This window comes from Pezoporus occidentalis, unplaced genomic scaffold (genome assembly GCF_034315485.1).
Source record: "Pezoporus occidentalis ecotype Australia unplaced genomic scaffold, CSIRO_AGI_Poc_V1 ctg20, whole genome shotgun sequence".
Lineage (NCBI taxonomy): Eukaryota > Metazoa > Chordata > Aves > Psittaciformes > Psittacidae > Pezoporus > Pezoporus occidentalis.
Window position 1 is genome coordinate 1 of NW_026913856.1, and position 15,692 is coordinate 15,692.

At 42.6% G+C, this 15,692-nt stretch overlaps 2 protein-coding genes across 6 annotated transcripts in view; one reads left to right on the forward strand and one right to left on the reverse strand.

The window, feature by feature from the left end:
• Positions 1 to 57: 57 nt before the first annotated feature.
• SS18L2 (SS18 like 2) lies at positions 58 to 1,795 on the forward strand (the record flags this gene model as incomplete). Its single annotated transcript, XM_062618220.1, has 2 exons — positions 58 to 134; positions 954 to 1,795. Coding segments are annotated over 2 exons (165 nt in total), but the record flags the coding sequence as incomplete, so codon positions are not given.
• A 346-nt stretch (positions 1,796 to 2,141) lies between these two features.
• Positions 2,142 to 15,692, reverse strand: part of GARRE1 (granule associated Rac and RHOG effector 1) — a 64,985-nt gene continuing 51,434 nt past the window's right edge. For all 5 annotated transcript variants that reach the window (XM_062618224.1, XM_062618226.1, XM_062618221.1 and 2 more), the window contains 5 exons: positions 14,563 to 15,557; positions 7,308 to 7,473; positions 6,506 to 6,640; positions 5,422 to 5,500; positions 2,142 to 4,849 (listed from right to left, as the gene is read on the reverse strand). In XM_062618224.1, the coding sequence (XP_062474208.1) occupies positions 4,526 to 4,849; positions 5,422 to 5,500; positions 6,506 to 6,640; positions 7,308 to 7,473; positions 14,563 to 15,557 (1,699 nt within the window). In that variant the 3' untranslated portion in view covers positions 2,142 to 4,525. The remainder of the gene's footprint in view (positions 4,850 to 5,421; positions 5,501 to 6,505; positions 6,641 to 7,307; positions 7,474 to 14,562; positions 15,558 to 15,692) is intronic.

The following is a 15,692-nucleotide window of genomic DNA, read 5'->3' on the forward strand; positions in this document are numbered from 1 at the left end:
GGCTGTGGGGCGGTGGCGAGCCGCGGCGGGCCGTGACGCCGCGCTCCTGTGCCCTAGCTGCTGGAGGAGAACGACCAGCTGATCCGGTGCATCGTGGAGTACCAGAGCAAGGGCCGGGCCACCGACTGCGTGCAGTAAGTGAGCCGAGACACCGCGGGCGCCGCGCAGGCGCTGATGCCCCCCCTGTCCCGGCCTCCTCCGGGACAGCCCGAGCCCCGAGAGCTTCGCAGGCCGCACATTCCCGACAGGGGTGAAACGGTTCTGGCTCTCCAGAGCTTTCCTGTGTTGATAAAGTGCGGTTGTGCTGCCTAGGCGGCTTCCCAGAATTTGCTTTCGCGGAGCTGTGAAGCGAAACCACTGCATAGAGTGAATCTTGATACCCGCTCCTTTCTGCTAAGGGTCTTGTTCTGCGCTGGTATGAGAACCAGCGCCGTTGGGTCAAGCTCTTCCCCGCCCCCGGTGTGTGAAGGACACCGAGTGGTATTTGCAGGTAGCGAGCGTCATCAGCTTGTGTCTGTGCAGCAGCTCGGCTCTGCCTGAACTGGCAACGGACCTTCAGAACGAGCAGGTTGGCAGCGCCCAGCCGGCTTTTGTGCTGGCTCTGCTGTCAGGCCTGCCCAGCAGTGGAGCTGTGCCATCACCTACCCCTCGGCTGCTTCCTGGAGCTCAGCATCTTTTCAGTATTGACCACAGAAAGAACTTAACGTAGGTGTTTGCTGTCAGAGTCGGTTTGTAGCACATACCTGGTTACATAGTGCAGTTCAGTGCAGCATTCTGGGCTTTAGAACAAGAACTGGATATAGAGGTGTTTGCCCTCATTTTTTGTTATTTTCATAGTTTGCAGTTTCTTTTCCTAAGAGCAAATGTTGATCAGATTACAGAGGTGACTGTTGAAGTGTGGGTAGTTTGCTAGGAAAGAACACGTTTCCCAGATTTGTTTTTTCCTCTCACAGGTACCAGCATATCCTGCACAGAAACCTCATTTATTTAGCTACAATTGCTGATGCGACACCACCCAGCACGCAGAAGACCACAGAATGACTGCACGTACCTGGACACAAGCAGATGCCTTAACCATCTGTAGAACTACTTAGTTTAGAGTCCTGCTTTTATGAGCTGAGAAGGTGTGGTCTTGACAGGCAGGTAAAAGGTCATCCATGCATTTATGTTGAAAATGTGAATGTAGCTTTTAATGTAATAGTAGGCTAGCTTCTTCCCTCTTTCTGTAAGCAGAACTTCTTAAGGGAGATCGTTATCATAGTCCTGTTTTTTTTCCCCTCTGAAAAACTACATGTAGTGTACTACTGAACAGAGCCTGGTGGTCAGGACAGTGCTACCACAGGGGCCTTTGGAGGCCCTATGCAATCTTATGAAGCAGCGGCTTTCATGATGTAAGACTTTACAGTAACAGGGAAGCATTTAACTGGATAACTTCTACCTCCAACACAACACAGCCAGTCATTTATTGCCGTAGATGCAAGCAGAAGACTGTTTTGTACATTGTACTGTAAGAACTTAATAAATTAAAGATGTTCTTTGTAAATTATAATGTATTTCTGGATTCATGTAACACATTAACAAAGGAGCAGCTAAGTGATGTGAAGCAGAAATGTTAATGTCTCTAGGAAGGGTGAGATTGTTGCATAATGTGGCAGTGGGGTGCAAGGGAGAAATGGAGCCTTTATTCCAGTGAGAGAAGGCTGTGTGTTGTTGCCCTAGTTGTGTCAAGGCTTTTCCTTTTTGCTTGAAATGCTCTGTACTGTAGACTCTGTAAACAAGTAAATTCTTGCATAATTAATTACAATGGACTTGTATGCTTCCTGCGTGTTTGTCAGCATTTATGGTCCGCTGTACGCTTGGGTACTCTCACCCAGGAAGAGCACAGCTTGAACACCTCAGGTAGATTCTGCATTTCAGTGGCGTGACAGACATAAGCTAAACTAACAGTCTTACTTAGCTGGGAGAAGTTTACAATTTGCTCACTACCATCAAAGTTGTTTACTCCGATTCCTAAAAGCTCAAGTAACACAGTGTGTTAATGTTCATTAGCACTGCTTGTTCAAAGACACTGGTAAGGCATTTTCTGTATCATGTTCTTCAGTGCATTCTACTTGAAAAGGTAGCCTTAAAGATGCTTCAAATTGTACAGTGCATAAAGTTCATTTTTATATGATTGAGTCAGTAAGTAGGCAGTTGACAATTTTCAAACTGTTAAATAATCCCATCTTAATGAAATAAGATCTTTGTTTACAAACCAAAATTACAGTTTAAGGTGCTGCTCATCTTCAGCAAGGTGCATATTTTAAACAGGTATGACCTATTAAATGTATACCTTTAATAAAGCAAATAGTTTACTTTTACAGAAGCTTTAAAATACAAAATGTACAATTCTAGTTCAGAAGCATTAGCTATTCACAAGAAGCACTGCAATAAGGGTAAGTTAACTAAGCACCAAACCCTTGCACTTGGCAGTGTAAGTGAAGTTTAATGGCAAGACTCATTTGCCAAGTGCAACAATTCTTAAAATTACCAGTGTTCAGAATGATGGAAGCAAAGGACAGAGTAGCACCTATGTGGTCAAAATGCAGACAGACTTGCTTTGTTTTCGCAATTCACTTCTGTAGGTCCAGAAACTTGCCAGCATTTGTCACTATGACCAAACTGCAAAAACTATAGCAATAATTTTGGCACTTGTTAGAAAAAGTTCAAAATTAAGTGTTTTCATTAACTTCCATTTTGGTCTTAGTATGAATAACCAGTAACTACAACCAAATTTAGGGTTTAATATTAGCTCTAAATGACAAGGTTTAGGAAACTCAAAACCATTCATCAAGTTAAATAACCACTAGCATTTTCAGCAGAGGGTTTTCAAAATCATAGTAGTACAGACCATAAACAATTTACAGACAGAAGCCACACTGATTGTGCAAAGCACATCACTGTAAAAAGTCTATGTACAGCAAACAAATTTTGTAAACATGGTAAGTATGAAGTTTCAGAAAACATGGTGACAATATCATAAATACAGGCAACATTGGCATCCTCAAACAGCACAAAAGGTAACAATCAGGGCCTGCAAATACAGCCCATCACCGAACAAACAGAAAAGGTGGATGGGTTTTAAATACCCACATGTTTAATAGTTTTAGTGTTGTGTATACTTTCTATAATGTATTTATTTTTTTGGTATCTTTATATATAGATGTACTTAGTTTGTAAAACCAAAACCAAAAAATGTGCTTTATCTCCATTGAAAAATTATGTTGTTAGAACTAATAATCCATTTTACTAGTAGTTAACGTATTAGAATGATATGACTTAAGAAAAATACAAAAATAAGATTAATACTGTCAAAACTCTTATACCAGAAAATATTGTGGTTTTTAGACTCTTTCAAAGATGAAATATGAAAATTTAAATAAGCTCTAACTATATAAAGAATCTTCTGTAATCTCAATTAATATACAGTGGGATAGCTATACATATATTTACCATTGTTCTTCAATTTTTAAGCACCAGTCACTCTCACAGATCCACTTTGGTTGGAAGATTTTTCCTAATTCCACAGGTTCACTTAATGGCACATATTGACTGCTAATAATTACTTTATCCTTTAAAAAAAAATAATGTTTTTTTAACTAACTTCTACCCTACGTTTCAGTTTAGTATCTTCTGAGCCAGCTCACAATTTTTAATCAACTGTAGCATCTGAAGTAAGACTTTCAATATATGCAAGTAGTCTTTTCAGCTGTACTTTCGCACGCTTAACAAGCACTGTGTGATATGCCTTTGGCCAAATGAAGCAGTAAGAAACTGTGTATCTGTTTGAAAACCAGTGTCTTATTATCCACACAGATGCCATCTACTTTAAGCAGCTCAGGTAACGTTTGTGACACAAGCTTGAGTGGTTCTGTTGCGGATCTTTACTTAAGAGTAAGGGAACTACCACAAAACTCAATTTCACAATGTTTCTGCAACAGGCTCACCATGAACACGCTTGTGTGGCACACACAAAGCTGCTGCACTTCATTTAAAAAGAGCTGCCCACAGGCCATTTACGGAGAATTCAAAAGGCTTTACAGCTTGGCTGTTATAAATTTAAACACAGTGTTGAGCAGAGTGACCACTATATATTTGCTTCAACATACTCAATGTGTTTCAGTAAGATGTTTAACTATAAATCTATATGAAAAATAGCTATAAAATACAGTGTTTCTTGTATGGTAGTCCTTCAGCAGTTCTTTAAAAAAAAAAAAAAGTAAATTTTGAAAGTAAAGGCAATATACACGTTTTTAAAAGCATTTCTACATCACAGTTTTGGGCTGCTTCATATACATCAAACAAACATATTGGCCATGTTTGCTCAGCACTGTAACTCAGAATTCAAGAGTTTGCATATCTCACCCAACCCCCTTCAGTTCCGTATTTAATGAGATAAACAGGATACAGCCAATACACACTTGTGAAACAAAGTACAGGTAATTTATGTTTGGCCCTGTGCTGCATTTCCCAACGTGAGAAGCAGTCAGTACTGATGCAGGTAAGATGGTCTGCGCTCGTGCTTCACTGGGAAAGATTTAAAGCCCTTATTCATCTGTTTGTGCTGGGAAGCTTGCTGTGATTGCTGCTGCTGCTGCGCATAGGCAAAGTTAGAGGAAAGTCCTGCTGCTGGAGCACAGTCGTTGGCTGCTGCCCACATGGGTGACTGCAGGATCTGCATCGTGTCGCTCCACTGGCTGACAGGGCTGCTCATGGGATACAAAGATGCACTTTGAGCAGGTAGCGTGTTCGTGACAGAGGCTGTATGCTGCCAGGGTGCCTTGGGAGGCCAGGTCTTGGTCTTATTATCCTGAGAAAACATTAGTTGGGTTTGGGATCTGTGGGGTTTTGGTTTGGGTTTTGTTTTTTTTTTTTTGGCTTGTTTTGTTTTTTTTCCTATAACAAAACACTTTGTGACAATACTTACACATCACACTATCATGCCCCTCCTTCAGACATTTTCAGGAGATAAAGTTATGTTTGAAAGCAGAACTGATACATAGATAAAGCACTCCCGATTCTTAAAGTACCTCCCTATTGAAAAACCTTTTTATTTACTTCACATTTGCTTTACACATAGTAAAGTCAAAGTTTACACATTTCCAAGTCAAAGTTTCTAGCAAGACAGGTAAAAAAATCTAGCGGTACTTGTTTTCTCTGCACAAACAATTAAAATTGACTGTGTTCCCTCTTAGCTTAACTTGAATTGTTAGTATTTAAACCCAGTAACTTTGATAAAAGCATCTAGTACTACTTATGTGCTGATGGTCTGGGTTTTAGCCAAGCTATCTGGAGATACAGATGCTAATGTAGTTCTCCTAGTGTGAACCACCCCTAAATGCAAATGGGAAAAATGACTAAGCAAAGCTGTTCTTAGCTTACCTGGTTACGGTCATCTGCTGCAGAAAGAAGAGGTGGTGATGGTAGTGTGCTAGGTTCCTGTTCGCCACTGCTGTGTTTTCTGCCCAGAAAGACAGTAACATTTACTTTATTATTTTACTTTTTAAATGAGTCATCCCCATTAATCTGCCACTGGCGCATACCATTCTGCAGCTTCATTCTGTCATCCCTGACACAGACTAGAATGTGTACTGACATTTAGTCTTGTTTCAAGTCTGCTCAGAGAGGTAGGAGAAGCAAAGCAGAAAGAAATTCATTACTGAACACTGTCAGAGGCTTGACAGTGCAGTAGTTCTTTGAGCTACAGCTTCAGCAACACGTACACATATTTCTAAAGGTGAAAGGAAGATGCGCTAGGCTTTTGCCCACTTTGAAGAAATCTGACTAAGAAATAAATTGCCTTTTTTCTTCTATCTGCTCTTGTTTTTTGTGGGTTTGGGTTTTTTATTTGGTTTGCCTTTTTTAATTTATTTTTTCTGAAATAACTTTACAGACAAGACAAACAGCTGAGCAAGTGAAACATCTGCTGAAGCATAGTGAATTTACTGAAGAGCAAGTGTTCTACCTTTGGTTAAAATCTGTGACCTAATACCTAATACCAAATAGAAGCCCTTCACATGTGCATTCTGCAAAATCTGCTTGGTTTTGGGTTTTGGTTGTTTTGAGTTGGGGTATGTTTGTTCTAAACTGCACTCAGTTTGGAAAGCCAATTCAAAGATGATCTCTAATGCATCTAGTTCACAAAGAACTGGCATCCATCCAAAGTAGATTCTCTTGTAAGAAGGAAAGTGTCCGTTCTTTTCTAGACGTGCTGACAACTGGCTATTTGCACAGGTGCTAGTTTGCGTAAGGAGACAGCTACTAAAATAATGCAACATGGGAACGTTAAAGTCAGATACACTGTACACGGACGAATACACATGGACACATGTAGTACACACATGGACATTGCTATATCTTCATCTAATTAGCAGGGATTCCTTTTGTGTGAATTCATTTGTGTGAAATGAAATTATCACAAAAAGCACTCTTATGAAGCAATACATGTTTATATCATTTTGCTCACCTTCTCTGCTTTACCGCAGCAACAAGGTCTGGCCCTGAGAACATGGAGAACAAACTGTCTCCATTAGCTGAAGAGGTCTCATCACTTGAGCTGGCTGAGTCTCCTTGAGTACCAGACCAACTATTTGTTACATCACTGCAAGACAAAGAGTTGTGTTAGCCCTTGTATTTGTAGTGCCTGGTCCAGACTGTAAGCCCTGCAGAGTTATGCTGAATCTTAGTCACTGGTGATACCTCACAGCACAAAGACATTTCAGTACTCTGTAAAATCTGTAAAATTAAATTTGTAATACAAATAGCTCTCACTTACTTCTAAGTAAGGACAAATGGGCAGAGAATCTTGAAATGCTTCTGTTGTGATAAGTAAGAGATTAAGAACTACTAATATACTCGCTGTAAGGTACCTGCCTTATAGTATAGCACGACTGAGTGGCTAGAATCTGGAAAGCTGAATTCAGTCAGGTACTACAACTTCAACAGCATCACTTTTCATCAAAACTAGGTCTCAAAGGTTTTCAAAATGCTGAAATAAGACAATTCTGAATAAATTTGTGCTAGAAATTCCTTATTTCCTCTGTTCAAGTCAAAGTCAGTATACATTCCACTGTAAAGGAGACATCAAACAAATGTCAGTGCCTCGTATCAGCAAAGCAGGAAGGGCTCAGATTTCTCAGCATAATGAAGTGCAGCTTTTACAGATGCAGCAGTAATTGGAAAAAAACACCCAACAATCCCACATTCTGCCAAGTTTGTGAGTAAACAGACTCACATACAACAGAAATGCATAACCTTCCAAGTCTTACCCTTCTGTGAAATACTCTGGAAAGGGCCAGGTTTTATGAGGATCATCAGGGAGAGGCCAGTTGCTACGTGTGTTGCTTGGGCGACGGACATGCTGTGCTTGCCTTTTCTGTTGCATAGCCTGGTTGACCCCAGCAACATAGCGGGCAAATTCTGGGTCAGAGCCAACTGAACAAAAGAAACCAAGAAATCAGTTGCTGACATTCAGCTATTTCTACTGCAGTTATCTCCCTCACTTAATCCTTTAGGCCTGACCGTATCCCACCAACAGAAAATAATTCCCTCACAGATAACAAATGCCACACAAGAGTTGATACCTCTTCATGGAGCAAAGACACATCCATACATACTGAATAATCTCACATGGAAGTACATGTGCCCCTTGCCTTCCACCAGTGAAATAGTATTTGTCACTATGATCAAGCACATACACTGAAAGGTGCAACATCCCATTGGCAGATGCTGATGTAATTAAAGCCTGTACATCTACCTGAGCTCAGAGAGAAGGAACATACCAATTACTGTAGTTGATTCCAGACTGCAATATGATTTCCAGCTATGCTGTGACCCTGCTTACTCTGAGAAATCAGAATCTCATATTGAACATACTAGAACATACAGCCCACAAATTGCCTGCTTCCTACAAGGACTAGACAGCAAGTTGAACACCATTCTGATCCTGACCTGCAAGATATTTCAGAGTAACATTGATGTATACAGAGAACAAAGCAGTAATTCTTAAAAATTCCTCCATTCTTAAAAGGCTGTATGCGTCCCAAGCATCTGACAAGTGATCAGCATGATCTTGGGCAGACAGCAAAAGCCTTAATGCCAAAGTGGTTTAAATGCTCAACTGATCACAGCCAGTTAATTGTTGTATTAAAAAGAACACTGTTGTGAGTCAGTGTAATTGAGTTTCCACAGCTGCTTCTTCTTTTTGCCTTTCTCCCCACTCCTCCCCTGAGGGAAAACTTTGCAATCTGACTGGATCTATGGAAAATGTCTAGACTACACACACAGTAATTGCAGCAGGAAGTGCAGAGCTGTTGGCTTGCTGGTCTCAGTTTTAAATTAAGAGTGGAGACTGAAGAACATTCACCAAGCATGCACAGCTCAAAGCAGAAAATCAGTCTTTCATATGATGGCTTCTCTACACCGAATTCAGCATTCAGGAGAAGAGTTTCCTCATTTTCACCTGGCACATCCAGAAAACAGCCCCACAGTGTTTTAGCTGGGTGCAAATTCAAATGACTGTGAAGAAAATAACTTCGTTTCTACACATTCTTTGTTATGTGAGCAAGGAACAGAGCTATCTGACAGCTGTCAGAACCAAAAATTCCCACAAATTATAAAAGTACTGCAGAACATTTCTGGTCACTGCCGAAAGCCATTGACATGAAAGGCCATCAATTTCTAAAATTCTTTATTATCAGACTTGCACCTGAAAAGAAACACCATTTTCGGGCTCTAGAAGTATTTATCAAAAAAAGTAGTGCCGTTTGTTTCAAATGAGAAATGTACAAAGTCCCAAGAAAGTCTGGAAATGAACAAGTGTTTTGTGTTTTAAAGCTTTCTGTGCTGCACTAACTACAGCTTAAATTGAAAACGCCTGCATCACAGCTCAACTTGGCAGGTTACATGCAGAAAAGTTGTATTTCCAATGGAAAAGTCTACTTGATTGGAAGTTTTTGTTTGTTTTTTTAAACCCCAGACCTGTGGAAAATACTGTCTACTTATCAATTCTACTGTAGGAATGTATGTCTTAATCGACAGCACCATTTATCAACTTGAGTAAGTCACCCTTCCAAATTACCACTTTCGAAGTCCTTGGTATTCACCATATCCATCCAATGGAACAAGTAGTTTTATGAAAATCAAAAGAAAAATCTCACAGAAATATAACAAATTCAAAACGCTAGAAATGCCAGTCCTTTCTATATATGTATTTGGCACTTGGTGAAAATAATTTTATCCTTAAGTGTTGTAATCTTCCCTAAGTATATAGCATAAGTACATTTAAATAAGATGACGCTAATTCAGACTTGAAATTGTTAAGAAGCTTTTGATAACGTAACTACACTGCCTATTTTTGCTTTATAAACTTGTCCTGGGTTCAGCTGGAACAGTTATTTTTAATCCTTAGGAGCTGGTACAGTGCTGTGTTTCAGCTTTAGTCTAAGAACAGCTAATAACACACTGATGTTTTAGATGTTGCTAAGTGGGAGAGCGTACTTCAAAGACCCAAAAGGGTATCAATGGGCTTTTGGTGTTGCTGCGTTGGAGACAGAGGAAATTGAGCAGCTGTCCACCTTGCCTGGTCTCTCAGAGGATCCTTCTGTTGTGGGGTTGCTGAAGGTCAAAGAACAACAAGTGCCAATCGCGACCACAACAGTGCACCAGCGGCAATATAGCACCAACCGAGACTCCCTGATTCCCATCCATCAGCTGATCCATAGACTGGAGAGTCAGGGAGTGATCAGCAGGACCCGCTCACCCTTTAATAGCCCCATATGGCCAGTGTGAAAGTCTAATGGAGAGTGGAGACTAACAGTAGACTATTGTGGCCTGAATGAAGTCACACCACCATTGAGAGCTGCCGTACCGGACATGCTAGAACTTCAGTATGAACTAGAGTCAAAGGCACCCAAGTGGTATGCCACGATTGATGTTGCCAATGCATTTTTCTCAATCCCTTTGGCAGCAGAGTGCAGGCCACAGTTTGCTTTTACTTGGAGGGGTGTCCAGTTCACTTGGAACCGACTGCCCCAGGGGTGGAAACACAGCCCTACCATCTGCCATGGACTGATCCAGACTGCACTGGAACAGGGGCAAGCTCCAGAACACCTGCAATACACTGATGACATTATTGTGTGGGACGATACAGCGGAAGAAGTCTTTGAGAAAGGGAGGAAAATAATCCAAATCCTGCTGAAAGCCGGTTTTGCTGTAAAACGGAGTAAGGTCAAGGGACCTGCACAGGAGATGCAATTTTTGGGAATGAAATGGCAAGATGGACGTAGACAGATCCCCACAGATGGGATCAACAAGGTGACAGCAATGTCTCCACCAACTAATAAGAAAGAAACACAAGCTTTCTTGGGTGCAGTGGGGCTCTGGAGAATGCACATCCCAAATTACAGTTTGATTGTAAGCCCTCTCTGCCATGGGACATGGAAGAAGAACAATTTTAAATGGGGCTCTGAGCAGCAACAAGCCTTTGAGCAAATTAAATGAGAGAGAGTTCATGGAGTGGCCCTTGGACCTGTCCGGACCGGGCCAGATGTGACAAATGTGCTCTACACCACAGCTGGGGAGAACGGTCCTACCTGGAGCCTCTGGCACAAAGCTCCAGGGGAGACTCGAGGTCGACCCCTCGGCTTTTGGAGTCGGGGATACAAAGGACCTGATGCCAGCTATAATCCCCAACTGAAAAAAGAGACACTGGCAGCCTATGAAGGGGTTCGAGCTGCTTCGGAAGTGATTGGCACTGAAGCACAGTTCCTCCTGGCACCCCGGTTGCCCGTGCTGGGCTGGATGTTCAAAGGCAGGGTCTCCTCTACACATCATGCAACCGATGGTACATGGAGTAAGTGGGCTGCACTAATTACACAGCGAGCTCCAACAGGAAATCCCAGTCATCCAGGAATTCTAGACGTCATCATGGACTGCCCAGAGGGCAAAGATTTTGGAATGTCACCAGAGGAGGAGGTGATGCGCGCTGAAGAGGCCCCACCATAGAATAAACTGTCAGAAAGTGAAAAGCAATATGCCTTGTTTACTGATGGGTCCTGCCTTATTGTGGGAAAGCATCGGAGATGGAAGACAGCTGTATGACAATGACAAGCTGCAGAAACTGCTGCAGGAGAGAGTGAATCGAATCCGTTTGCCGAGGTGAAAGCCATCCAGCTGGCCTTGGACACTGCTCAAGGAGAAAAGTGGCCAGTACTTTATCTCTATACTGACTCATGGATGGTGGCAAGTGCCCTGTGGGGTGATTGCTGCAATGGAAGCAGAGCAACTGGCAACGCAGAGGTAAACCCATCTGGGCTGCTGCACTGTGGAAAGATATAGCTGCCTGGGTGCAGAGCCTGGTGGTGAAGGTACGCCGTGTAGATGCCCATGTACCCAAGAGTCGGGCCACTGAGGAACACCAGAACAACCAACAAGTGGATGAAGCAGCTAAGATTGAAGTGGCTCAGATGGACTTAGACTGGCAACATAAGGGTAAATTATTTTTGGCCTGGTGGGCCCATGACACTTCAGGCCATCAGGGCAGAGATGCAACATATGGATGGGCTTGTGATGGAGGGGTGGACTTAACAATGGACACTATTGCCAAGGTTATTCATGACTGTGAAATGTGCTGCAATTAAGCAAGCCAAGTGGTTAAAGCCTCTTTGGTATGGAGGACGACGGCTGGAGTATAAATATGGGGAGGCCTGGCAGATTGACTATATCACACTGCCACTAACCCGCCAAGGCAAGTGCCATGTGCTTACCATGGTGGAAGCAACCACCGGGTGGCTGGAAACATACGCTGTGCCCCATACTGCTGCCCAGAACACTATCCTGGGCCTTGAGAAACACATTCTGTGCGACACGGCACCCCAGAGAGATTTGAGTCAGACATTGGGACTCATTTCCGGAACAACCTTATAGACACTTGGGCCAAAGAGCATGGCATTGAGTGGGTATATCACATCTCCTACCAGGCACCAGCCTCTGGGAAAATCGAACAGTACAATGGGCTGTTAAAAACTACACTGAGAGCAATGGGTGGTGGGACTTCCATGCATTGGGATACACACTTACCAAAGGCCACCTAGTTGGTCAACACCAGAGGATCTGCCAACAGGGCCGGCCCAGCCCAGTCAGAACTTTTACATACTGTAGAAGGGGACAAAGTTCCTGTGGTGCACGTAAAGAATTTGCTGGGGAAGACAGTCTGGGTTATTCCTGCTTTGGGTAAAGGCAAACCCACTCATGGGATTGCTTTTGCTCAGGGACCCGGACATACTTGGTGGGTAACGCAGGAAGATTGGGAAGTCCGATGTGTACCTCAAGGGGATTTGATTTTAGGGGAAAACAGCCAATGAACTCAATTGTATGCTGTTGCCTGCTATATAACACTTCTATAGCTCATCAGTTAGATGCCCATCTCTGCCACTTGGGGCTTTGAAAAGATATGTGGTGCCATGATTGTCAGCAGAGAATGAAGTCATGGGAAAAGCCAGCAGCAGCAGCGGGAGTCTCCCAGAACTGTCCTCAGGCCACCATTAACTGACCCAGACTTCCCTTCGATTGCCACTCCAAAGACTGAACTTTGATGAGATCAGACAAGCTGAGAGGTGTCATCAGCAGGAAACAATCCAACACTGCACACTGTCTCTCCTGCCTTGAAAGACTCTTAAAACAGATGGAGCCTAACATCATGGACTGCATGATCTCAGTGAACTTTATGGTGATGGTTCAGGGACTAAGGCGTATCTGTCTCTGTGTGTGTGTGTATATTTATATATACATATATGTAAAGAGACAAAAACTGATAGTATATTGAAAAATGTGAGACCTGAGTGTAACATGAATGGTATGGAATAAGGGGTGGATACTGTCCTGGGTTCAGCTGTAACAATTGTTTTTCTCTTTCTTAGTATTTGGTGCAGTGCTGTGTTTCAGCTTTAGTCCAAGAACAACACTGGTAACACTGATGTTCTTAGTTGTTGCTAAGTGATGCTTACCCCAGTCAAGAACTTTTCAGTCTCATTCTCTACCAGTGAGGAGGGGCACAAGAAGCCGGGAGGAAGCAGAGACAGGACACCTGACCCAGACTAGCCAAAGCAGTATTCCATACCACAGCACGTCATGCCCAGTAAAGAAACTGGGGGGTCACTCAGAAGGCCCAGATTGCTGCTTGGGTCGGGCTGGGTATCAGTCCGCAGGTGGTGAGCAATTGTATTGTGCATCACTTGCGTTTATTGTGTTGGGGTATTTTTCCCTTCCCTTTTTAGTTTTATATTCTCCCTCCTTGTTATTTCCCGTACCATTATTATTACTGGTGGTAGCAGCAGTGATTTGTGTCATACCTTAGTTACTGGACTGTTCTTATCTCAACCCCTGGGAGTTACATTCTTTCGATTCTCCTCCCCATCCCTCCAGGAGCCGGGGGGGAAGTAGAGAGGGAGTGAGCAAGCACCTGCATGGTTCTGAGTTACGGGTGGGGCTTAAACCATGACGAAACTCCACTAATTTATCAACTAAGTTGACAAAGTAACTATCAAAATTGAATTCCGAGATGCCTCCACAGTCCTCACACACATGCATATGCAAAGGGGCACAGGAAGTGTATTCCGTGATTTGATAACAGGTTTTCCTGTTGGTGTGAGTGCTGCCTCCCTCCAGGCAGTTTTCCTAAATGCATACTAGTTTCTAGAGTGACGTTCCACACCAACAGAAATTACATTTATGAGATAGTGGATTTGTAAGTTGTTCTTAGTACTACTATAAGAAGAATTCATTTATCTCCTGTTAGGCTCTACAGTCATTTTCATAGTCTTTAGCTATTTGCTTATGGCTATAAAATTTTATCTCACTTCATCTTTTATCTCACTTCACCTTTTGACAGTAATCCCTCTAGATTTACAGTTCATTGGTGGTTCAGACACATCTGGCACACCACATGGCAAATGCTCTTTCAAAGTCTATAACACTTTGGTATCCAAGCTTCTCACTGCAGTCACAGCTGTGGAACAGGAACCAGTAGGACTCCCATGGAACTGCACAGTAATGGAGGGGGAAATGTGGGGATATGTGAAAGATGCAATCCAGTTTAATTTCCGGACTGTAGGACTGGTAAAGACCACTAAGGATCATTCTGGGGAGATGTAAAACATGCAAGTTCAAGAGTTGAGTTTTAAACAATTTCACAAATTGTCAACAGGAGGAACATTATTTGTAAGTATCTGTTTCAGTACTTTGATATGATCCATACAGGAAAGGTCAGAACTACTACAGCTGGGACAAGAAACAAGGAACTTGTTCCCGTTCCTACTTATCAATGAAAGTTTCTTGTACTTTAGTCCATCCAAGAATGCATAAATACCTGCTGGCCTCATAACTACCTTTGCATTTCGTGACTAGCTCTAGGAAATAACAGTTATTGCTAGCAATATTTAACAGTATTCTTTGTGAAAGAATCCTTAAAATAAATAAATAAATAACAACATACATACATACATACATAAAGGAAAAGGCACGTACCTGCAGGGTCAAAAGGCAGGATTTCTCCCAGCATCCCAAACACTCCATCAGTTTGGTCACGATTTGGCCACGTGTTGTTTCTAGGTCCTTGTGGTTTCTGTCCTAACATCTCTGACATCATATTGTCCATATAGCTGCTCACAAGACCCAAGCTGTACAAATCAGAGCTTAAATCTGAAAAACCAGGATTGTTCCACTGGTTTATATGAGACAATCCAGCTCCAACAGCTTGGGCTGGCTGCTGTGAAGAATTAGTTAGCCATTTGGCAGGTACACGTTGCTGTGGTCCAATAGGTTGAAGCAAGTGTTGGTAGTACTGCATTTGTTGCTGCTGCTGCTGCTTTTGTGACTGCTGCTGCTGTGACAAGCCTTGCTGCGAAGGATGCAGTGGTGTGTGAGAGACAGACTGCGGCTGCTGTTGTACTGTTCCTGATTTTTGTTCTGCTGCTGTAGATGATGCAGCAGAATTCCTTCTTTTCACCATTGGAGAAGTCTGCTGGGATTTGCCCATGTTAAAACCAGACAAGAAATCTATGACATCCTGCATTTCTTGGTCAGTTGGTAGATTCATGCCTTTGTCATCCTTGCCATCATCCGGCTTGAAGAAGTTGTCCCGTCTTTCAACTAGAAACCCATTCACTAGCTGGTTGTCTGTGCTTTGAACTGACTGCAGTGGATCTGCAGTCCTAGGAAAGTTACCGATGTTCAAGATGCTTTGTAACCTTGCATCTATGTTAGTGGGCATTTTAGCTTTCTCCTCTGAGTTGGAACTTATGAAGACGTTTTTGGAAGGCGTACTGGGGATTGAGTAACTTCCAGTATTACTTGTACTGGTGCAGGAAGTTTTTTTTGTAAACCGTGAAGTCAGTTTTGAGAACGTCTTTTGCAGACCACCTGAAGATTTGCTTCCATTTCCAGATGGCATGTCAACTTGGTTCCCAAAGTCTGAGATTTCACGCTGTAGCTGGATCTGAATACAAGGCAAAGCTTGCTCCCTGCATCAAAAACACGTATATCAAACCACTCATACAACTGAGTTAGAAAAATGTGTATTTGGGGGTAGCTAGTGGAAGAAACAAAACCAAAGATTGCTCAGTTCATCAGTTATTTCTTATGGTAACAATGCAAAT